The sequence below is a fragment of the Coturnix japonica genome, chromosome 4 (assembly GCF_054131305.1).
Source record: "Coturnix japonica strain WE chromosome 4, WE-NBRP24, whole genome shotgun sequence".
Taxonomy (NCBI): Eukaryota; Metazoa; Chordata; class Aves; order Galliformes; family Phasianidae; genus Coturnix; species Coturnix japonica.
Genome location: NC_140666.1, coordinates 68,556,466 through 68,581,016, shown reverse-complemented (window position 1 = coordinate 68,581,016; position 24,551 = coordinate 68,556,466). Strand labels below are relative to the sequence as shown.

At 41.2% G+C, this 24,551-nt stretch overlaps 2 protein-coding genes across 5 annotated transcripts in view; both read right to left on the bottom strand.

The window, feature by feature from the left end:
* Positions 1–3,270, bottom strand: part of CORIN (corin, serine peptidase) — a 114,196-nt gene extending 110,926 nt beyond the window's left edge. For all 3 annotated transcript variants that reach the window (XR_014945982.1, XM_015862236.3, XM_015862237.3), the window contains exon 1: positions 3,055–3,270. Coding sequence is in view for 2 of the 3 variants with exons in the window: in XM_015862236.3 (XP_015717722.2) it covers positions 3,055–3,129 (75 nt within the window). In the remaining variant the exon portion in view is untranslated. The remainder of the gene's footprint in view (positions 1–3,054) is intronic.
* Positions 3,271–5,868: 2,598 nt separating this feature from the next.
* The window catches only part of NFXL1 (nuclear transcription factor, X-box binding like 1), a 44,141-nt gene continuing 25,458 nt past the window's right edge, over positions 5,869–24,551 (bottom strand). Inside the window, exons 19-22 of one of the 2 annotated variants that reach the window (XM_015862239.2) lie at positions 20,542–20,646; positions 17,647–17,733; positions 13,658–13,711; positions 5,869–9,075 (exon numbers count right to left, since the gene is read on the bottom strand). In XM_015862239.2, coding sequence (XP_015717725.2) covers positions 8,902–9,075; positions 13,658–13,711; positions 17,647–17,733; positions 20,542–20,646 — 420 coding nt within the window. In that variant the 3' untranslated portion in view covers positions 5,869–8,901. Of the gene's footprint in view, positions 9,076–13,657; positions 13,712–17,646; positions 17,734–20,540; positions 20,647–24,551 lie in introns of those variants that run through there. The other variant, XR_014945983.1, reaches the window with a different exon arrangement.

Sequence of the window (24,551 nt, the reverse complement as noted above, 5' to 3'; positions counted from 1 at the left end):
TAGCAGGGGGGTTGAAACTCGATGGTCATTTTGGTCCATTTCAACCCAGGCCATTCTATGATCTGCCAATAACACCTGACATGCTGAAGGATTCAGCTCTTCCCACTCAATGTAGAAGTACATGCCATATTTAAAAGCTGATCAACTACACCAGGTAATAGCACCTTTGTAATTGCCTCACAGCACACCCTGTTCAGCCTGAAAGCAGGAGTACTGGTACCTGTAGCCCCCAATCCAGGTGAAGGTCAAAGCTGCAGCTTCCCATCTCCTTAGGAAGTGCCTCAGTTCCTGCATTGTGCCTTCTGTATTGGGATGGCCTGAAGTTCCTCCTGAAGCTGGGCCTCCATCTGAGCCACTGGGCCACATCTATGGAAGCACTGGCTTTCTACTTGGGCACAAGCGGCTCATGTAGAATTCAGCATTGATTGGTTAGACCACGTGAGTCGTGGTAAGCACAACAGTTGCTGGGATTCTTCACCAGGTCTAAGCACTCCAACACTGCTTTGCATACCCATCTTCTCTGTTGATTCTGACAGAGAAAACAGAAGTGATTCTTTATCCACCTCAGCCTCTGAGAACGCTCCTCCCTTGGCCACACAAATGAGAAGGAATGCTACAACTATATACGGGCTTGCTATAACAACAGGACATTAATGTTCCTCGAGGGAGCAGAGTGCTAAGACTTAAACATGTATGCCAGCTTAGCAAAAAAGAAAAAGAAATAAATAAAGGGGGGGAGAATGATGGGAGGGGGGGTGGGAAGGGGGAATAAGGAGGAAGAATGGAAGAATAAACATTCCTACATGCAAGTAAGCATGCATTTTTAAATAATTACTGGCACTGCTTACAGTCCTGTCTTTCCTTTATATCTGCAAACATCATTATATATATAAGCAATGGATAAACAAAGTCGCAGGTACATTAAGCTGCCCAGCATGTACCGCACATTTTAGAGAACACTTTCAGTTGTGACATATTTGAAGCTACCTTCTACTCTTGATTCACCACATGCTCAAGTTATCTACCATAGGCACACAGCTTAGTGCCAGCAAAGACTTTTGGAGAGGAGGTGAATGCTTTCTTTGATGTGTTATAGTTCTGGGCTCCAAAAGACTTGGGGGTGGGGGTGGGGGTGGGGGGGGGGGAAAAGCACCCACAACATTTTGCCCTGATGGTCCTATCAGGTACAAATAGATTACAAGCAGATTCCTCTAATCTGGGAAAGTGAGCCGCGCAACTTGGCTCACTGTCCCAGGAGCCCACTCAGGAAAACAAGTGCTGCTGGCTGCACTAACAGTGCATGAGGAGTGAGGATGGTGCACAACGCTGAAAGGCCTCAGTGTCACTGGGGAAGTCACAAGCATTGCCTTCCTAAACAAGTTTTGGACAGTGTTTGGGTCTTCACTATCCCCTAGAGAAGCTTTGTGCAGAATGCAGATGACCAGAGCATTCAGGCAATGTTACCGCCTCTTAGAGAAGCACCATGGTTGGTGATTCATTGCAGAAAACGTTTAGGGGATACCTAAATATCCCCTGATACTGCCATTCAACTGTGCCTGTACCCCAACAGGTCCAGCAACTGAGAGGCTGGTAACAGCCCAGACTGAGGCATACATATATACAATATACAAGACAATAACTAAACTAAGAACTGCAGTTTAGTACTGCTGATGGGACCATCTTTGAGAACATGGAGAGGATGTAAGCGGCCGTATGGAAAAATCCACTCCTACATTTTTACTGCTGAAAGCTAAGTCCTCCCAAGAGACCCCACGAATGCATTAAAAGCTCCAGGTACTTGATTGTACTTAGAGTTTCACCACCTCAGCCAGACTGCTAATAGTTTTACATTAAAATCGTTAATTAATTAACTGCCTGCCATGAAATGTATCCAAGGATTCTGCGTTTTAAATCGGGTGGAGAATTGATACAATTAAAGTACTCTTGCCTTATTTAGGAACACTTCTAAAAACGCCACCGTGCCATTTGGGTCGCATATGGAACGATTTCACAGCGCAGGAAGCTCCGCCACCGTCTTTTTCATGTGCAAAAGCGCGAAGCTGGCAAATCGCGTGCATTACCTCGCTGGGTCACGCAGTGCGCGGTGCTGCTCCGAGTGCCCTGACACCGGAGCGCCCGCAGCCTCCAGCCGCTCCCGCACACCCGCCCTGCGGCGTGACCCGTCCCGGGGCTCGGGCAGACACCTGCTCGCTGGCCAGAGGTGAGAGGGGCAGCCGCTGTCCCCCAGCCCCAGCGCGTTGGCCCCCGTACCAGCGGCTCTCCCCGCGGCCGCCGACCCTCCCTTCCACCTCGGTCTTCCCGCTGGGGAGCATGCGGGGAGCTGGGAACGCAGTCGCTCGGTTATCCTGCCTCTCCCAGCGAGGACTAACAGCTCGTTTACTCTTTAAGTTTCCCGGCCCCTCTCTGTGTCGCTCCGAGGGATGACCTTCCGGCGGTACCGGCGGTGCCGTCGGGCGTACAGCCGCGGCACGGGAGGGCTCCACGCCGAGGATGGGGTCACGGGCCGGGTCCCGCCGGAGGCCAAGCCCCAGCCTTAGTCTCATAAAGCCCGACCGGACCTGTTGCCACCGGGCTCTGCGCACCTCCGGCTGCTGAGCTGATAGGAGAGGAGGAATTAACGGGCTCGTCAGCACTCTTCGTTTTCCCCGCCGACTCCGTGGGAGCCGGGTCTGGGCAGGAGGCACCGAGCCGTGGGTGACGCGACCCACCTGCGCAGCGAGCCCCGAGCTCGGCCGTCTCCGCGTTCCCGTCGCGCAGCAGTGCGCACAGATTAGCAGAGATTAGGCGGCGAAGCTCCGCAAGGCAGGTGGGGCGGACGGCCACCTCTTCCCCGCCGTTCCGGACCGCGTCCCCTTAGCGAGCCCCGACCCTCGCTCTTTCCCTCCAGCGACAAGGCCGGGTACGGGACTCCCCACTCTACGCTGACCCGTGCGCCCTGCCGCCCGCCCGAGCCCAAGGAACGAGAGAAGAGCGGCGAGGGACGGGCAGCTCGTCCTCGGTCGCAGCCTGCCGGCGCTTTCGGCTTTGCCTTACCCTTCTGGCGGAGAGGACCTGTCGGTAGCGCTCCTCCTCCGCGGGTAGGGCAGGGAACTGTTGCATGGAAAGCATGCTCGCGCTGTCGCCGGCTTCTCTCCGCTCTCTCCCGTCCCCCTACTCTTCTCTGCCCCCGCCGCCGAGCCGCCCTCCTCCCGAACGCGCACACGCGCTTGCCGGGCGCGGAGTGGGGGGCTCCGCATTTTGTCTGCTCGGTGCGCCCCCCTCCCCCTCCACCCGCCCAATAATAATAAACCTCCGCGAGAAAACCGCCGCATCCCCACCCCTTTCCCACACAAAGGCTCTACCCTTGGGGACGGGCTGAGGGACAGCCTACTTGCTCGCTTCACCCTCAGCGCCGTCCCCTGGGGAGGGCGACTGAGGTGGGCGCCGCTCAGCCTTCCAGCTGGCAGCGGGGGGCTCACCCGGCTCCGGGGCTGGGGCTGGCCCTGCCCACCCCGACCTCCTCCGTACTGAGCTCCGTGTCCCCGGGCTGGAGCTGCCGTGGGTGGCAGAGAACGCGCACGGCTCCCTGCTGCTCCTTGTGCGGGTTTGGAGCCCGCAGCGACTCTCGCTTCTCCTTGAGATAGGAAGTTTAGTGCCTACGGGCGGCCCGGCGCTTCCTTCTCGGAGCACTGCGGAGTGCCTTTCCCTGGCGCATTCTCCTCGGCTCCAAAGAGAGAGATCCCGTTGAAGTCACGGTCGGCGAGGGTTTGCGCATCTCTGAGCTGTCAAGCCCGGTGCTCAACTCCGCAACAAACGCCACGGCACCACTGGAGCAGTCTGGGACCCTTCCGGCAGCCACAAAATAGCATCGCCAGGACCGCGTTCTGGAATTACACGCGAGAGCTGAAGGGCTCCCAGTTGTTAGTGTGTGTGTGTGTCCCAGTGCTTCTGAAGTAGTCCTTCAAAACGTTAAAACAGTTCGACATGAGTATGGCTTCTATCCCTGATCACGATTCTGGCTGTCAGTCAGGATGACACCATTCAGATGCAGGCATGCCTATAAGCAAACCTTAAGTCAAAAACTCCCTCTCAGCTCCTAGCCGGCTTCTGTTCCACTTATATGTTACTTTATCTTCGGCTGTAGGGTGCGTCACTTTTAATTCGCATGTAAAGCTGGGGCATTTTGTGCTTCTGAAACGCCACTGAACGTAACTCTTGCCCACCGTATTTCAGTCCCGCACCCTTTTACCCAACATAAGTCTACTCTGGAGGGGGTACAGCCTTGTGGTTTTTTGCTTCTTTCTTTTTAAACAATTGCACAAATAGTAGGAAAAGGAAGGCAGAAGACAGAAGCAAGATGCATTAGACAATTTGGACATTGTGTAACATAAATAATACAGGCTACACTGATTTAAAAAACAAAAGGAATCAAGTCAAAATTTATTGTTACAGCATTCTACAGAGATTCATTAGCCCCGTGGAGAAAACCACAGCGAGAGCAAATGAAAACCAAAAATGAAAAGGTACGGTTCAGGCTATGGCCAGCCTGGCCTTGGTGGGAGGCTGCATTCTCTCAACAGAAATAATGAATTCCAAACCCCAACCCCATCTTTACTCACAGCCTCATGGCAACTCACTCAAGCTGGAAAGCCACCCTGATGCTGTTTCATAGCTAACAAGATTCAGCCAATGTACAGCACGCAGAGGAAGCCTAAGCTGAGCTCTGCTTTTGGCAGTTTTATGAGAAATATTGCCTGAGGAACAATTATTTAGATTAAATAACACTTGGTTGAGTTAAGCCACAGCCCTCAGTAGCGTGGCCCATATTCATATTCCCTGTTTGTGACAGACTAAATGACCTCTAAAGGTCCCTTCCAACTCTTTAAGGATTCTATGATTTGATTCTGTGATTCAATATTGATACCCCAGTTCTGGTAGGAACTTGTTTTCTGGTAGAACATATAAACATGTCGACTCAGAGTAGTAACATTACCTTTAGAGGAAATGAAGCACACCTCATCGTTATCACATAACTTAAAGTTTCACATTTCCCTCCCTACTAAATACAGACCTCTACAGTATCACCTTTTCCCCTTCTTAGGGTGATTGACCAAGTTGAAGTGGAAGGGCAGACGCAAATGTAAACCATCCACTCACTAAAAAAGAGGGCAAATTAAACACCCGTGCCCAATAACCAGAAAGAAATCAGAACAGAAGAGGGATACTGGGAGAGGAACTGCTGCCACGGTCACATGCAGCCTGCCCACCCAAGAACACCCACCTAAGAACACCCACCCCATCCTACACCACACACCAGAGCAGCTTCCAAACGGCTCCAACTTCTGCTGCCTGGCACAGGAACATCCTCAGGCTGAGCGCTCCAACCCAGACATCACCTGCAGAGAAGCTGCACGCAGCGCTGATACACTTCGGAACCAGAACTGCTGAGATGGCAAGCGCTCCGAGTTCAGTGCTTTAGAGCCATAATCACGCATAGAAGCTTTCAAGAACAAATTTTGCTATCTGCATAGTGACATTCCAGGAGTGCTCTCAGAGCAGATGTCTAATAAATCAGTTACGTGTCTATTTTTTTATTTTTTTTTTTATGAGGCCAAAGCAATAGTCCACTAAACCCACTCCCATTTGTTTTATCTTAATTGGCTTCCCAAGCCGTTGTTAGAACCGCCATGAAGGAACGTGATTACGTAACTTCAGTATTAATATGAGCAGTGGGAACTACTGCTGCCAAAGGAGGGAGAAAAAGCATGACTAGAACTTCCACTTCCATTCCTGCACATCAGCTGTTATTACCTGGGAGGAGGTTGATGCTTTTTGATACCGGCCTTAGAAAACAAACAGATGTTCAAGTAGTTTTGGATGTGTTTATTGTATGATTTGGTTTTTACACTAAATTAACATACACAAAAGTCTCGTTACTGTTACAGGGAAACAAACTCACCCAAAGGAGTTTCCAGACCAAAATACTGACAACTTGTAATCACCCCAGTTCAGTACAGAGATTAGTGCTAACCAGAACGTGTTTGGAATCAGAACAACAACAAAAAAACCAACCCAGAAGTTATTGGTTATTTTGGGGCTGTTGGTTTTTTCTTTATTTTACACGTATCTACATATTTTGAAGCATCCCCATCATCAGGCTCATCTCTGATATCCCTCCAACACCAGGTCACATTATATCATTAGTTCTGATGTACATCTATCAGTTTGCCTTTTATTTGTTGTCAACTGTTAGCATTCAAAGTATCTTTTTGTAACCTAAATACTTCATACATACCGAATACCAGATGATTCCGTCTGTACCTTTTACTTCACAACCGCTGTGCTCGCAACGTGTGGGGCTCCAATCAAAAACAAAAGGGAAATATTAAAAGGAACTGTAAAAGTAATTTTAAAGCAACAAACAAAAGACAGAGATTCATTAAAACTGCAGGTTGCTCAAGCCCACGCACCTTCTAATGCCAACAAACATCTATCTGGTTCAGCAGGCAGAACTATTTTGAATACAGTTTCAAAACTATGGCTTTTTCACATATGCAAGGTTCAGGAGAGAGATGAATCTCTGAAGGGAACACATGCTTACGTACACACATGTGAATGGAATGAATTTTAGGGATCTGTATGCTTCCTTATTTTAATAAAGATGGTCGAATGGAAGCAAGTCTTTTCCTTTCTAGTATGTCACACAAATAATGCAAAATATGCAGAAAAGTACACTAAGAACCACTTCAAACATGTAACTCAAGTGCAGTTCATTATTACAGCTCTGTAGAGAATTCTTCTCTTTGCCACAGAGGCAAAGAGAAACTTTACATTGTACTTGTTTCTAAGAAATAGCTTATAGTACATAGAAAAATGGCTTACGTTCACATAAAACAAGAGCTGTTTCAACAATGTTCCCATTCACCTTAACCTAAATATTCCAGCTACAAAAACTTCTTTTTTGTAGTTTTAGACAATAAATCATGTTTTACTTCAGTCAAACAAAGAAAAAAACTCCCTCCTTTGTTTTTTTCTCAGCGATGGGAGAATTTAGGCCCAAGCAGTCGTATAATGGCATCACCTCACTTGGGTAAAGAAACAACACCTACATGTGCAATTACCTCGCAGGCATCCGTATTACAGAAAAGAGTTAAAGTAACAAGAAATGATTCACTCCTTACGCTAGGAAATAAGAGAATTCAACAGATACAATTTCAAACACCTGGTGAAATTTCAGTTCTACGCTAACTTTTATTCCACACTTTACATACTAAACAGCCTAAGAAACCACAACAGAATCAGTAAGAGTTTTTATCATCAGTTTATATATATATAAACATATATATATAATCCTCCCAAATAGCACTCATTCTTGCCAAAAATTGCCAAATTTTCTTCATCTGTCTTTCACCAAACTTGGTTTCCCCAAGAATTTTTTTTGCCTTTTGTAGCTTTTCTTGCTTCTCCTGCTGCTGAACCATAATTCCAATTTGGGTATCAGCTCAGATCGACTCCTTTTAAATGTAGGCTAAAACTGAGTGAAAGAGCTCCCAAACAAGCTGCAATTTTCTCTTCTCCTTCCCACAAACAGTCCTGCAGCTTTTGCAAGCATTTGCAAAGAAACTATATGCTAAAATTACAATTGCTCTGGGAGGAAAACGAACAGTCAGAACTCCAAGAACTGCAAGCTTTGTACCTCTTCTTTCAAAGGATCTTGTGAAGCACTCTTTGGATACACACCGTTGCTCAAATATCAGCATAACATTTCCAGCAGAGATTTAAAAAATAAAATAAAATCATCTTCTGATTCTTCCCCTATACCTCAAACTTAACTTGCAGCCCTTCAGCTGAGACCATATAGCTTTTCTTGTAATCTCAAAGCCATGTAAACCTGACGGTTCTACCTATCACTCCATTTCCCAAAGCAAGGCATTTGAAACTGTCAGTAATATTCAAATATTTAAAGGATTAGCTAGACAGTTCATACACTACTGGAAAGCACCATCCAGATGGCTTCAGAATAACATATAGCTGTACTGGTACACTACTCAACTACTTTACATTTGTGTACATCTAGGCAAATATTCAAATGTGACAGTTCTCTATAAAAATATAGAAGCAATGCTCTAAGTTTAATTTCAATCTGCTTTTCTGCCCTTGGCTACAAGGAAAACAATGAGACTATGCTGAAAGCACTTCACACCTACGCTCAGTGTATGCATCCATCCACTAAATCAAGTCTTCAGTTGATTTGATTTTGAGGAACCAAGCACTGAAAAAACAACACTTAAAAAGAAAAAGTCTCCCAAGGGGCCAATGTAATTATTTGCACTATAGATGAATTGAGAGACATTTCACATTTCTTTCCTCTAAAGAAAATTTCAATGTGAGAGGCCACATTGAAATGCTCAAAACTTAAATGATCTGAAGTCTGTCAGTAGTTACAAGTAAAACTGCTGTGAAGGACAGAAATTGTTGTGTGATGTAACCAAGGAACTAACTTATAAATACTTATATTTAACCATACATTAAGTTGATTTTATGAGAAACAAATATTCAATAAAGCATTTTATACTAAGCTATTCTTAATATTGTGAAATGGCAACAAGGACAAGTAATGATATATTAATAGTAAAGATGTTAATGCAGCTCAGACAGATTACATCAGCACTTCAGGGTCAACTAAAATTTACTATTTCATTATCTTCAGTGTCTGAATTCAGCTTTGTGCTGCAAATGTAATAACACAAAAGGTGACATTTCTTCCCTCCTCTTCACTTTCCTTGCAAATAGTGTACATACACAAACTATGCATATTAAGTTGTGTGGCATACAAACTAAACATTCTACGAATAATAGCCACCTAAAGCCCAACTGAGGTATATTGAATACTGAGATGATTCAGCCATTGTAGACCATGAGCCAAGCTACCATCACAACAGCAACTCCAAACACTGGCAGCATAATGAGGTTTTTATATTTTTGCCATGAAGACTGTTCAATTTCTACTTCATCTCTTCTCCTCTTATTCTTTCTTCGTCCTTTTAATCTGTTTTCAAAAGCTTCCAGTTCAGCCTAGAAGAGAAAACCAAAAGTTGTTGACATTGCGTCAGGAGTAAAAACAAGGAAATATGAACATTTTAAATAATGTTCCCAAAAGCCATTTTAAAAAGTAATTAGCAGCCCAAGAAAGTTATATAACTCTTACAGATAAAATGTAGCACCATATCTCTCATGCTTACAAAGCACTTTGCTTCCAAGTGTTAAACCATTGTTTAGCTTCCTACAAAGCATTGCCAAAAATGCAACCAAATGAAGTTTAACGTATGATTCCTACCTCAAGTTGAATACACAAAGCCATAATTAGACTGCTACTTTCCCATTAAAGAAAAGGACTTGTAAGTATCTAAGCCATTAAAATAACATATAGAAAAGCAGTGGCTGAAATTTTAAAAGACGCCCTTCCTGTAATAAGGATGTTCTCTGCTTTTTTTTTTTTTTTTTAATTAAAAAAATAGACACATGGCACTCTTCAAAGAAAGCCCTTATGCCCAGAAAAGAAGCAAAGCAACTGGAAAAAGAAGAACGTCAAGCTTCTACCCTCAACAACAGTTTCAGGGTCATGTCTGGAATGGACACAGTAGGATCCTCTGATCCTTCTTCCTCCCCTCACCACACTCCAGGAAGACACCTCCTCTTAAAAGGATATCAGCTCAAGGCAAAACTCTTCTTAGGGCGTGAAGCTGGAATAAAACTGAAATTACGCAGCTTGCATGAAAGAGTTTAACAGTGGGAGTGGACTCCAGTGATGAGTCTCCATTGGAGCCATCTGATTGCTAAGAATACCACAAAAGATGCTGTAGGGGTGTCGACACAGACTAGAAACAGAAGAGCTCTGACAAGAATCTGGATTTTTAGTAGGGTTGAAGGAGTTACAGAGCAGACACTAAAAGAGAGAACAGAGATCATAGAGGCAGAGCATAGAAAGCCAGGACTGGGTGGGCAAGGCACAGGACTGAGTTTCAGCAGAGGAAATGTGGATAGTGAACAGAGCAAAGACTGGATATGAAACGAAATAAATCTACATGACTTCTACAGCCATGCTGCCAGGAAAAGTGGAACTTAGACAATAAAATAGGTCCATTAAAGAAACAAGAATCAGAGTGTTTGGGGAAATGGGCAGAGAAGCATTCCAATAAATAAAATTTTAATTTGGAGCTCAAGATTGTCTGGTCTTCCTCTACTGACAGCAAATACTTGTGAGCTTCATAAAGCACATGTTACTTCCCTTCCTGTGCCAGATACCACCAGCAGCAGGAGTGAGAAGACTGTTTTAATGACTGTTACTTTGTACCTAATAAAGGAAGAAACTTGCACTTCTCTGATGATACAGGAGAAAATGTCGATGTTGTACATTACTTTCAACTAGCTAATCCTCCTTCCAAGAAGTATCTTAAGGAAACACTTCTTCAAAACCCAAAATCTGGAGATAAGTGCAGAGTTCATTAGATTTCATATATAACATGTCAATATTTTACAAAAATGCTAAATAAAATTTGGGGCTTTTGCAGTTAATGCGCACATACGATCCCAAAATGCCTCATGAACTGCAGTAATATGAATTAAAATATAGGGCTTGAATGGTTATGTAACAGGTACTTAATTGCTTTCCTAGAGATTTTCATAAGAACCCAGCTGAAAATGAATACACTGTTAAGAAAAAGATCCGTGGGTACAGAACGAGAAAGATGCAACCTCTATCCTCAAAGCTACCTACGGATTTCATATTGTTGTCATCATTCCACAAATGTCAGCTAAGTTATCTTTGAACAAGTACCAAGAAACAGTTGTGTCCAGCCTTCAGATCACCTTCTTTTTTCAAACTAAACAAGCTCTAGTTTTCATTTAGAGCAATAACTTATCTTCTTTGCATGCTGACGCATTAGAAGTGAAATGTAATGCAGTTACTTGAGCTGTATATTCAATTTTCTTGTCTGATAACGTGCAGTTTACAGTAGTTCAGGTGTTAGATTTTGTTCTTCTGTGTCTAACTCTCTATATTCTTCCTGCACTGAGAGGCAGCCCCATAGAAAAGAGGAAGTAACAGTGACTATGGAGACAAGAAAGAACATATCCTGAAGCCGCAGGGTTTCATTTTACAGAATGTGGATAGGGGAGGGCTCAACTTTTATAACTTAAAGGAGACATTCAAACATCCTTCTTTAGGAAAAAGGGAGAAAAAAAACTTTCATACAATTAACTACATTAGAATTCACATTTGAGACTGTCTTTCAGAACTGAAGCTCTTGATCAATACAAGTTTTCCCAAGAATTTAACTGAATCTTTTATTTTGGAGTAGTTAAATAACCAAAGCACTGATCACTTTCCACCACTAGCAGTTGGAAAATGCTGACCTCACGCAGGTGAATTGGAAGCAGAAGGAAAGTTTAGCTGCTGAGGCCATGATGAGAAACCCAATGAAGCCATCTCCCCTTCCAACTAGAAACAAGTGATTCCATCTGTAAGTGTCATTATAGAAGTACCATAAACACCAAAATGCAAGTTTGCACTTACCAAAGAACTAACTAGTTTACAGCATTAATAAAAATAGGTCTCAAGAAGCTGCAACTAACAAATGAACTGTCTATGCAAAAAGGTACTAATGAGATCAGAAAGATGGTACAAGATGCAAGCCTCATCAGAAGGTAATGAGAACATATATACATATAAATAGCACATAGATGTATATATATGTATATATATATACGTATACATGTATATATGTATATGTGTGTGTGTGTGTGTGTATATATATGAAGTAGCACCCTATGATAGTGATGTGCTCCAAGTCACATCAACAAATGGTACATAATGAGATCAAATTGGAAAGGAACCAATGTTAGCCACAAGGCAGCAGTAGTTTAGTGCAGTTCTAAAGACTATTACCTACTTCTGTCCTAGAATAATCTTTGCTATTATGCTATACAACTGGCCATATTAATTAATAGGTTTGATTACATATAGGTGAAGTCTTCCATCCCTGAAGTCACAATCCATCACAAAAATATGCACACAGAAGTGTCTACTGTACACACAGCACACTGCTGGACTGTAGCTCTGAAAGCACAAGTAGAAAGCAATGGTGATGTGACTGGAGGCAGAAACAATCCCCGCTGAGCAATTAAGACAATAATGAACACACTGCTGGTGGAGCAATTCTGCTACACTGGAAGGATCATAAATTTAGTGGCTTTGATGCAGAAATCATTAGTGACTAGAATGCCTTCTGGAAAGCATAAAAACGTAATCAGTGCAATACAAGCAACAGCAACTTTGAATTTTTTGCTCAGCAATTGTAAGCATATTGTTTATATGAATACAAGGGTATTAGCATACTTCAGTTATTAACTTGCAGCTCTGTCACTTACAGATTATCTCTCCCCAACAACATGTTTCAAACACTTTCTATGGGCTACACTTCTTGACCTTTGTCCTAGAACTAACTTCAGCTTAGAGAACAAAAGAATTAGATGAACTGTCTATGAGACATATGAGGGAATGTGTAATCAATATTGTAAACAGCTGAGGCATGACTGTAACAATAAACACTCCAAGATGACCACAAAGCAATGCCTGCCCCCCTGGACACCAGGCACAACGGTACATAGAGAAAATCCTGCAAGAGAAACAAAAGTAGGCCATGGTGGAGCACTGGTTAACAGACAATACTTAGAGCCTCTAGGCAATTAATCGAAGTTGTGACCAGCAGAGAAGCTCCCTACCAAAGAATGTCCTAATGAGATTGGGAGAACGGTACAAGATGATCAGCCTTGTAAGCAAGTCTTCTGCACCCACTCCAAGCAGTGAGCTGCTGCTGCGATAAGAACGGAATGTGCAATCCAGGTGAAAACTCAAGCATAATCTAATACAGAACTGTTTTGATAAATGAGTCAAAGTAAAGTCAGAAACCACACACCAGACTTAGAACACGACTGGTGTCAAATGCTCTGGCACAGGCATACAAGCCTGTTGGAAGGAGTGCATTGAGGCTGCAGCGCCCAGATGATAAACCTGAGTTAGCTGTCACCAGCAACCAAGTTTACAGTTAATTTCTGAAGCAAGATTAGTGATAGTATTTCCACACAGCTGGCACAGAAGCTTCTTGGATTACAGTGCTGACAACACACATTCACCAGAGCCAACAATTACAAAAAAATTCCCCACCCCCACCAGACCTTGAAGGACAGAGACCAATTTAGGTTTCTTCACTCTCATGAAGGGGAGTGAGTGAGAAGTTTCACTCAATAATTCAACCTTACAGAGGCTACTTAGTAATTCTGTGAATTTAAGGAATTATAAAATGATGGATAAAAATCAGAAGTATTTTGTATTTAAATATATGTTCACATTATACAGTTATTCTAAGGCGACATCAAATGATTACCATTTTACCCCCAGATGTGAGAACTGTTAAGAGAAAATATACTTGCTTTTAACCACTGTAGATCACTCATGGCACACACCTAAGGGCAACACAACAGCTGAAAGCAATAACTGGGAACACCGCTGTACAAAGTATACAGATTGGGCTGCACATGCATCGAGTGATTTATTAACACAACAAGGTTGGGGGGAAAGAAGAATTAAGTTTGATACCTGTTGTCTTCGTTTCTCCTCTTCAATAACAGCTTTGGCTTCTGCCTCTTTTATCTGTCCAGAGACATACAAAGTGATAAGTAACTGTTGTAAAAGCAGGTAAAACTATTATCTTACAGAGCCATAATTTATAGAACAGCTCTCAGAAAAGCGAGCAAAACCTTCACCAAGTGAGCTATGAGCTTACTCAGATTCTAAAACATTCTGTGAAAAACCTCTATCAATTCATGTTTGAAAAACATGGAACATAAGAGATGCTACCATGTTATAAAACTAAACTGGAAAATTCAACTGACAAATATTTAAAACCTGGGAAATATATATATATACATATATATATATAATTCATTAATACCAGGGAAAATTCCTTAAGAAAGTCGCTCTGAGCTTTCAGTAACTCAATCCTCAATTCAGCACACTGTACACTGACGGGTAAATCCTTATATATGTATGTAATTTACACTCACACACTTCATTCCAAGTAGTTCAAATACACCCTGACTGCAAGAGCAAAAGGAAATCTCCAGCTTTGTACCAAATGACATATTGGATAATGCATAATCATATTGTTCTACTGCTCTTGGTGTAATGGAAACTGTCAATGCAATTACATTTGCTTCACCATCATAATGTTTTATGAAAAACAAAACCTGGAACTACAACTGATCACTCTACAGAACTGTTAACATAGCATTCAAGACAGCAAATTAAATGCCAGAAAGTTAAAGGAAAAAGAATGGCACGGAAAATATTAAAACATGAACATACAATGCACTTGAATCACAGTTCCTGCATTATTTTCATCCTACAATAACAAAAGAATGCGACGACTAGCATACATAAAGAACAATGGGATGGACTGGCTCCTGAATCATAGAATGTCTTGGGTTGAGAAGGACCACAATGACTATTGAGTTTCAACCCCCCTGCTATATGCAGGGTCGCCAACCACCAGACCAGGCTGCACAGAGCCACATCCAACCTTGCCTTGAATGCCTCCAGGGATGGGACAACCACAACCTCTTTGGGCAACCTGTTCCAGTACATAACTACCCTCTGTGTAAAAAAATTCCTCCTAATATCTATCCTAAACCCCCCTTGTGCCGGTGGCCCCAGGCCTGGACGCAGTACTCCAGATGGGGACTCACAAGAGCCAAGTAGAGGGCACCTCCCTCTCCTTGCTGGCCACCCCTTTTTAAATGCAGCCCAGAACACAGTCGGCCTTCTGGGCTGCAAGCACACACTGCTCATGCCCAGCTTCTCATTCACCAGGACCCCCAAGTCCCTCTCCACAGGGCATCTCTCAAGGAGATCTTCCCCCAGTTTGTACAAATACCTGAGATTGCCCCAACCCAAGTGCAGCACCCTGTACTTGGCCTTATTGAACCTCATTAGGTTTCCATGGGCCCACTTCTCCAGCCTGTCCAGGTCCGTCTGGATGTCTTCCCTTCCTTCCAATGTATCAACAGCACGGCTCAGCTTGGCGTCATCTGCAAACTTGCTGAGGGTGCACTTGATGCCACTGTCTGTCATTGATGAAGATGTTGAAGAGCACCTGTCTCAAGACCAACCCTGAGGGACACCACTTGTGACCAGCCTCCACCCAGACAAAGAACCATTGATCATAACCTTTTGGCTGCATCCAGCCAACCAATTCCTAATCCACTGAACAGCCTATGTACCTGCAGAAGCCCTTCTTGTTTCACTCCCCTTGCCAAGTCCAGCTCCATCTGTGCCTTGACTTTCCTAATCCTGTCTCTTCACAGATGGACAACAGCTCTGTATTCCTCCCAGGCTATACAACCCTGCTTCCGCTTTCTGAACATTTCCCTCCTTTCCCTCAAGTTTAAGCTGCAGGTCCTTGCACATCCATGATAGTTGCCTGCCTTCCCTGCTTGACTTCTTCTACTGGGGGACAGAGAGCCACTGTGCTTTCAGAAGGGTGTCCTTAAAGAGCTGCCAGCTCTGTTCTGTACCCGTGCCCTTAAAGACAGTTTCCCAGGGGAAGCTGTTAAGAGATGCTTAACTTGGATTCATCAGGTAAAAAGCAGGTGATTGCCAGAACACAAAATTTTGAAGAGAGTTTAAGTCCCAAATGGTATTTTTCATAACACAAAAAGGCATATAGACACATCAAAGCCATCAAACATTAAGACACCAGCTCTATCTCTGAAATTCCCTCAATCAGGCATCACTACAGTGACAGCAGTACCAGTGTGCTGGGTCAGTGTATGCGTATCTGCTGCTTGTACATGTTTCTTGGCCCTCCAACTCTGTAGCCAATTAACACTACCTTAGTAAAATTAGATCTCAGAGTTATAGAATGTCCTAAGATGTAATGATATGATTGACAACTTGAAATTAAAAACCATCTTGATCTCAATAATCAGTCTATATGTGTACATATATATATATGTATCATATTTTGCATAGTAAAAATGGTAATTAACCACATAAGGTATGCACAGATGGAATTCGTTCCAATCAGTCTACAACTTAAGAGCTCTCGAAGACTAAGCAGAAGGCACACCAGCTCGTGCTTAAGAACACAGCAGCTCAAAGAATGTGCTCTGTGCAAGCAGTTACATTTGTGGATTTTCAGATATTTTTTTAAAATTGTTAAACCATATATGAAATATCACGAACAATTTTATTTCACGTAGACAATGCCAGAGTCTCTCATCAGGAAAACACACGAAGATCTTTTTAGTCATGAATACCTGAAACAGGAAAGTTTAGTTTGCAAAAACTGCAGCCCTATCCCTCCTGGTATTTCACTGCCATCTAATGGCAGAACATCAGTTCCAAAAGAAAAATCGGCCCATGAACACACAATGTAGCTTCTTTTGTACGCTGCTGTTGTCGTATTTCTGTAAGATTCTTGCACACATTTGTGCGGAACTTCCTATGCTCACAGGAATCTGTAGTCATTTGCTTGTTGCATTAGAATGTTTTCCCAGTTGAATTCAATAAAATTCAGATAAAAAATAAGGTACAGATAAAAAATAGGAAATATTATCTGCTGAAGTGAAACTGCAGCTGATGCTGCACCCCACTGAAATGTGCTTCTTTGTTGATGCAGACTTCTATGAATTCACTCCCCTTCACTCCATGCCCAATTAACTCACTTCCACACTTCACTAGAATGATTTTTTACTGCTGGTTTTTCTGGAAGTATATTCCAAGACTCTTAGTATTCAAGCTGATTGCAAAGGTGTAGAATTTGATTTACAGAGTACATCTTAGAACTTGCCTGTCAATCCTGAAATTCTGAGCAGAAACAGACAGATGTAGCTTTTACAGAATGAGGCTTTGGGTTGAATATTTAAATTACATATATCAGTATATTACACATACTACTAAGTTGATAAAAGTTAACCAATTCATGCACCACTTCCTCATGTTTTCGTAAAAGGCTTAGAAAAACAATGTGGATATTCTGTCTCTTTAGGTGAGATTATGCAGCAGTTTCTTTACTTCAAACAAAATTATTGGAGAGCATCCATGTTTACAATGGGCTGAAAAGCATATGCAATTGCTGAAAGCTCTTTATAATTGTGGCAGTCACCTAATACTGTGTGTCAGGAACACACAAGATAGCACTTCACTAACCTTCAAAGTAAAAGTAAGGCCTAAATGAAGTGAAGTGCTTCTACAGCTCTCAATAGCAGTAATGATTTTGTTATCATTGATTAGCACTTCTTGGCTGAAGAGGAAATCTCCAGTTCCAATATACATTAAAAATAAAGAAGTAATAGAGCATTACCTTAACATAGTGTTTCATCAAGTGAATTGACACTATCTACAAGTAGTGCAACTCTCAGCAATAAGCCAGATTCAATAGTCCAAAAATTAAACGTGCAATTAAACTGTACACTGAGTTACACTGTATTTCTTGCTATTACTGTCTTGAAAAAATAATGATCTGCCTGTTTTTTCCAACTTTTCTCAAGGCAATTAAGATAACATAACTAAAATGGATACACTACCTCAGACGCCTTCCGTTTCATTTCCTTGCATAACGCATCGCACTCCAGTGAAACTTGGCCTTCTTGTATCTTGCTGCACTGTACTTCCTGTTAAGTATAAATTGAATTGTTTGTAATTCATTTTCCTACATAAAAATTTAATTATAACGTTCATTTTGTTGGGAAAATTGTAAAACAACCTTATTTGGAATATTTACAGAATGAAGCTAATAAATAAGTATTATTTGAAACTGTAACTGTATTCAAGCATCCTTTTCTATTTTCCTTCTTTCTGATAAGCTAAACTGAAACAAGAATAAATCAAGTGGTTCAGTTTAATTTTTCTTGTCTTTTTTTTCACTTATTTATTTAAGACAAAGCAATATAACCTTGTGAACTCAGTTACAAAAGATACCGTGCAAAGTAACTAATAAGTAACTCTTCTGAAACTTCATATCAATTCTCTAAACTGGCTGAAACTACAGGGCAAGGTCTGGTCATGGGAAGATCTCCCCTACTTCCTCTCCTTCCTCCTCCTTACATTGAAGTCCAAAAAAAACCCAACAAAAACAAAAACAAAACAGAATACCAGCACAGAGAGAAAGTTATTATCTATACTACTAGCCTATGAAGAATTTTGTCAGGAAGATAAACCACTTGCCTAGATGGTTAAGAACATGGTCCACTACAAGTTGTGGGTTACAAATTCAAGTGGTTTATACGACCTTGCATGTTTACATGCATAGCCTCATGATGCAACAGTTAACTTCAACACCAGAAAAGGAAGAAAAAATCCTCCTGTTTTGCACTCAAATTATGAGCTCCTACATTTGATAGTAATTGTGATGGTTCAGATGAGGCATATTTACAGAGCAGTTTGGAATAAGTAACCTATCAACTACCAACTTCACCAGTAGTATGCACAGACAGAAGACTGGTAGAGGAGAATTCAACTGTAAATATTAGGTACTCAATTCTGTTTCTCCTTATCTTCAAGATCACATGGAAGGCTGCAGGCACAAAAGACTAAATATACAGGTACACCTTCCTATCCAAGCTAAGAAAGAAGTACACTATCTGCTGTAAGTATGCAGCTCTAAGCAAATATGCATAAGGATCTTCTGGAATCAACAGATACCCTAATTACAATCTCTGGCAAGGGCAGATGCATAAAGCAAATGTTAAAAGACATCATCTTTCACACTACAGAAATGAGTCAGATTTCTGCAGTCAGATTAGCTGCAACTAATACACAGTCCAATTATCCATGGCTTATTGGTTCTATCATCATTTACCCTCTAAACTGTAGTTCTCTATACAAAAGAGAGCATGGATTTGGGGCTTGACCTGGAAACAGTGAGATGATATTTAAGGTGGGGATAGTGTTTTCTTCTCTTTCTGAGGGGAAGCACCATTTCACTAGGAATCAGAAGGATCACTTCATGGCTATTTAAATAAGTGGGCTGTCATCATATAAGAATTAATAACCACTCATAACAACCTTTCCACCTTATTAAAATCAAATTTACAAGATTGAGGGGGGGAAAAAGTAATTGTCATCATATTTAAGGACCATAAAACTTTCAGAATAGCAGATTTGGAATGCTCCATTTCAGGCCACTGTAAAAGTGAAAAGTGAGCATCCTAAACATTAATTCCATTGCTTCTTGCTACCACACTTCAGTTGGACATCCACATAAACACTGAAGACATCCTGGCACTCTGGGACAATAAAATCTGAACTGGTCTAAGCATAAATAGCTATACAGTGTCAGAACTCAGCAGAAGATGATAACACATTTCAGTTTTCCAAAAACAGTATGAAAATTAGGGACAGCAACAACTAGATGTAACAGAGCTATCATGGAAATACCCATCTTCCTTATTAAATTAAGTCTGGCATAAGAAACAAGTATACTTTTTAATAGGTATAGAGAATAGAATCACAAGATTAAGGTTAGAAAAAACCTCAAAGATGATCAAGTCCAACTGTAAACCTATATCTTAAGGAACAAGAAGCAGAAGTATACACACAACCAATGATACAATTGATTTTACTGAACACAGTAGAGAAAGAAAAACTGAAATTAGTAAGAGCACCTAGTCACAACAAAATAATTTATCCTCAGCAGAAGTCAACATTTCAACTTACAAATAAACAAAAGCTTGTTATTTATAAGCAGAGACTGCTCAATTTGAAGCACGTACTCTGGGCATTACCATCCTTTCTCTTGAACATGCTCCCTGCAAGATCTTAGATTTCTGAAGACATTTCTTGGAGAAGCTACGAACTCTGGGGAAACTGCAGTCTGTGTGGAAAGCTCAGTAGTTAACTGGGTCTTGAAAATAATTTAAGCATGCTTTCTTCAAGCCAGATAGTGAATTTTTCATTAGGTTAACACTTGTCAAGAGGTCACAGCAGCCTCTGTTTTTCCCCTCATCATATTTGATAGCTATAACAAGCTTTGTCCTTTATCTCTGCTGAAAGCTAAGGATGCCGATGCCTCTGTTTGCTTTATGGGCCTCAGACAACCAAAACCATCAATTAGGAATTCAAAACATCTGTGAGTGTTCCAATTTATGTAATTATAAACTCCCCAGTTCCTAATGAAGAAAATGTGCTTTGACTTCTTAAATCACTCCAGATAATCTGATTATTTTCCTAATGGAACTACAAAAATTGAAGTGTGCTTGAAGATAAAGGTATTGCAAATTTGGGAGCTAACATCTTCTACAATGAATTTTATATTCCTTAGTGAATATTTCGATTGTTCCACCCAGACTTTCAGATGCTGTTACTGCTCTGCTCAAGTAACTGATTCTATTCCAGTCCTGACCAGAGACAATCCATGTATACAAGCCTAGGAACATACAAAGAAAATATGTCACTCTCAGAACTGCAACTCCAAAACTTACCTTTTTCAGTCTCTTACAAGGACACTTGAGTTTAACCTTCTGGCTGCAGTTCAGAGGACAATCACCTGAATGGCAAATCTCTTTACACCGGTGACCACAAGGCAACTACAAATAGCAAAACAAGAAATACCCCACCAGTGAATAACTGAAATTACAGGCAATCTATGAACTAGTTTTATTTCAGACACAGCAGCTAAACAGAAAACTCATTCAAGTTTGTCTTCGTACCTGCAAAATTGGAAAGAAAAAGTCAGCTTATTTCACTAGTTACTCAGAGTTTTTTGGTTCACATAGAATTATTTATCTTTTACTGGGAATGCTTGATCAAAAACCAATTTTTTCTTTCAAATGTTACAGGAACAGTCATCTCCACAATGATTCATATAACGACTGCCCTAACTACCTGTATGATGGAGGAATAGAAGTAGACGAAGTAAGAAGAAACCAAAAACTGAAATGAAGTGTGATGTGACTCAGCCTGACCCACAAACTGCTAACAAGAGGGCAGAATTAGAAGCAAAAATACCACAAAACTAGGTTTTATGTGCAAGAACCTTGCAAACTATGCAGGAGTCAAATACAGGCCACCAATATTATTACACCTGAATTAATTTCACTATATCCTAAATTTCTGCATTTGGTAAATTATCCTGTTTTTGACATCTGTTAAATAGCATTTCTTTTTTTTAAAACTATCAGTGGAATTTTTAACACTTATAATGATACTATTATTATTCGTTACTGTATATTATTATTCATTACTGAGATAATTTAAATATGCTGCTGCCTTTTAGGAATGTAACAGTGTTCCCAGTATGACATTAGATATTAAAAAAATAATTCACAAGAGTAAAAACAAGTTTTCTTCCACAACGTGTTGGGAGCTCAACTGACCTTGCTCAGGTCCCAAACAAAATCTTCACAACGATGATTTTTCACTTTCAATTACATAAATCAATACTGTCCAATACTGTTTATAACCAAAGGCAATAACTCATGTAAGATACCCAACTGACTCATTTATAATGGTAGGTTTAAACAATATCACTCCCTGTACAGAAAGAGTAGGGGGAAAACACACTGGATAAATGACCACAGAGGCTCTTCCGGGATCCTGCTTTAAGAGGCAAGAGCTTTTTCATTCATTTACGTTTATTTTATCCAGCCATTAGTTCATATCCACAGACAGAAATACTTCTCTACTGTCCTTTCATAACATGCTCTTTATTCCCATAATATTCCCTTCATTGAATTCCAAGCAGCTTCAATCAATGTTTCTTGAATATAGTAGCCAGAACTGCAAGTAATATTCCAGCTGGAAGAACTTTGTACAATGCCTTAATTGCAGCTTATTCTCCACAGAATATCTTTCCCTATACATCTTCCACTCTCATGTTCACTTCTCTCCAGTTATTCATGCTGCAACAATAAGGATTTCTACTGTCTCCCAGGAGGGTTGTTATTGGCCTTGACATGCCCAGTCTCACTGGTTTTTCTGTATCTGTACCATGTCCCAAACACATGTGTTCTGCTGCACATGCATTTCCTCAGTTGTCACCTACTGACAACACACCACAAATTCTCATAAGAAAATCCCAACGAGTTTTTTAATCCCAAGGTCATTACTGCAAACAGTGCAAGACTAGCCCTCAATTTGAGCCCTTGGAAAATAACCTTATTGCCAACGTCTCTTGCTCCAATCACTTGTGTAGGAATTTTTGTTGTTGCTTATGGCTTTTGAGGTGGTTGCCCTAAATAAAAAAAAAAACCACAAGCAGTTGTTTCCTTCAGTAAACACCAACCCTCGCACCGATCATCTCTTTTACATGAATTAGCTGTTTACTATCTGGCACAGCCTCAAGAGCACAAGTGAAGTATGACATAGTGGACTACATCTCTTCTCTTTGTCTGGTGGAAAAAAGGAATTGGTTGTTCTATCAAAGAAGGAATTCAGTTTTGTCTGGCACAACTGATCACCTGCAAATCTACTTGAACTCTGCCTCATTGTTAAAAGATGGGTTAGATGCTCATGATTAAGCCTTGCACATGCTGAAGTCAGGCATGCTTCCATTAATAATGTCAAAGCCCGAACAGTTACATACCACCAGAGCACAGCACAGGAATATACTTAATGCAATACCAAAAATCATATTTGCTTATTGAGTTCATACACAGTTCACATTCAGTGGGATGCAGGAGAAGAATGAAGCTGACAGTTTCAGCTGCTTCTCAACCCCTCCAGTGCAAACACAACATATAAACTCATGGGAAGCAGTTCTATGAGTGGCAAAACAACAGCCCGAAGAGCTAAGAGAACAGAAGCAATCCGACCACTTCTGCCAGATAACTGCTGTAGTGGGAAGGGAGGTGGTTTTGTCCATTTATTTTTTGCAAATGTTGAGGTGCTAAAATATTATGTGTTTACCCCTTTAGATCTTTTTCACTGTAAATATTCTGTTGTTAATAGCTAGTAAACTAAAGGCTGAAAATAACAGGCTTTATATTTGTCATAGCAAGCCCATTAAAAGAAAGCAGTATAACCCACAACTCTGAAAACAATCAAACAGAAATCTTCATGAGCATTTTCCACTTTGGGAATGCATTTAAATCCTAACATTATGCCTGGTGATGACAAAAACTGTCAACATTTATGGATGCTTAACTAATCTTCAACCAGCAGGTAATAAACTATCTGTTAATGCACACATAAGAATAACCTCACTCTTGAGCAGCTGTCTCAAAGTTACAAACAAAAGCCAAGCTTATCACTTCCAACCCATGGGGCAGACTCATCAGTTTTAAAGTGCAGCTCTGCACTCAGAGCTCTGTGAAAACCTCTGCTGCTGAAGCTAGACACAGAGAAGGATACATGCTTATGATAGAAGCAAAGCTTTCATTGCACAGCAACAAAATGTAATGGAATACTGGCGGGGAGGTTCAACCTCTACTGCCATCCCAGTAACATCTGCCTCTGATGTCATGGGCTGACATAATAAAATAGGAGGCATTACTTTCAGAGCAGCCCTCATAGATGCATCACAATGGGATCCCATGTTTTACAATAAGGTAATAGCAGAATGCGCAGTAAAAGCACAAAGCACTGTTACTTTGTTGAAAAAATAATAATTACACGGAGCAAAGAAAAACACGTTAAACAGACCCACAAGAGCTGGTAATGGATATGTAAGCAATGGAAACAGATATGACGGTTAAAACTTGCGTTTAAGATCTGTCTCAAAACATCTGCTGACATGATCATAAGAATTTAATCACCCCTGATTAAAAAAAGTTACATTTCCTTCAACAGGATATTTAGCTATTGCTACCAAACAAAGCAAAGAACTTTTTAATTAAAGCTTCGCATCCAACAGCTGTAGCAATATCAAAGACTTTGCTTCTCCCTAAAGCAGATAGGAAATACGAGCTGTACCGCACAACATTTGAAGTCTTTCTTAATGGCTTTATACTACCACATGCAAAACAAAAGCATGAAACCTGGCAGGACTTTTCAATTCCTGCTGTATTTTTTCCAAGGCACCAGACAATACAGCTGATTTTCATAATCCTTCGAAGAAGCACAACACCTGCAATTCAAGGACACTGCTTTCCACCATTTCCATTAATCAAAAAGACAAACATCTCAAAACTAAGACTTCAGGAGACTACTGTATTCCATTGAACCTAAACTGCACTATGCTTAACTTGGTAGAGAATACACTGATTTTTAACAAACATTAGTTTTCCTGAGCTCTTCTGGTAAACCAAGCTCAGATTCTGACACTGAAAAGGAAATTCTCATAAAAACTAACCTGGTATTTACTTTTTGGCTGCTAAGATAACACAAAAACATTTCAGATTTGGTGTTGAGGGGACAATTCTATTTAGGCATAAAGAAATTAAGAACAGAGAGTACTTCTGAGGTTATCAAAACAGGATTAGGGAAAGCAGGAGGAACAGAAAAACAAGGATAGGAACTACATGAAGCAGGACTGTGCTAACACATTGCAAGA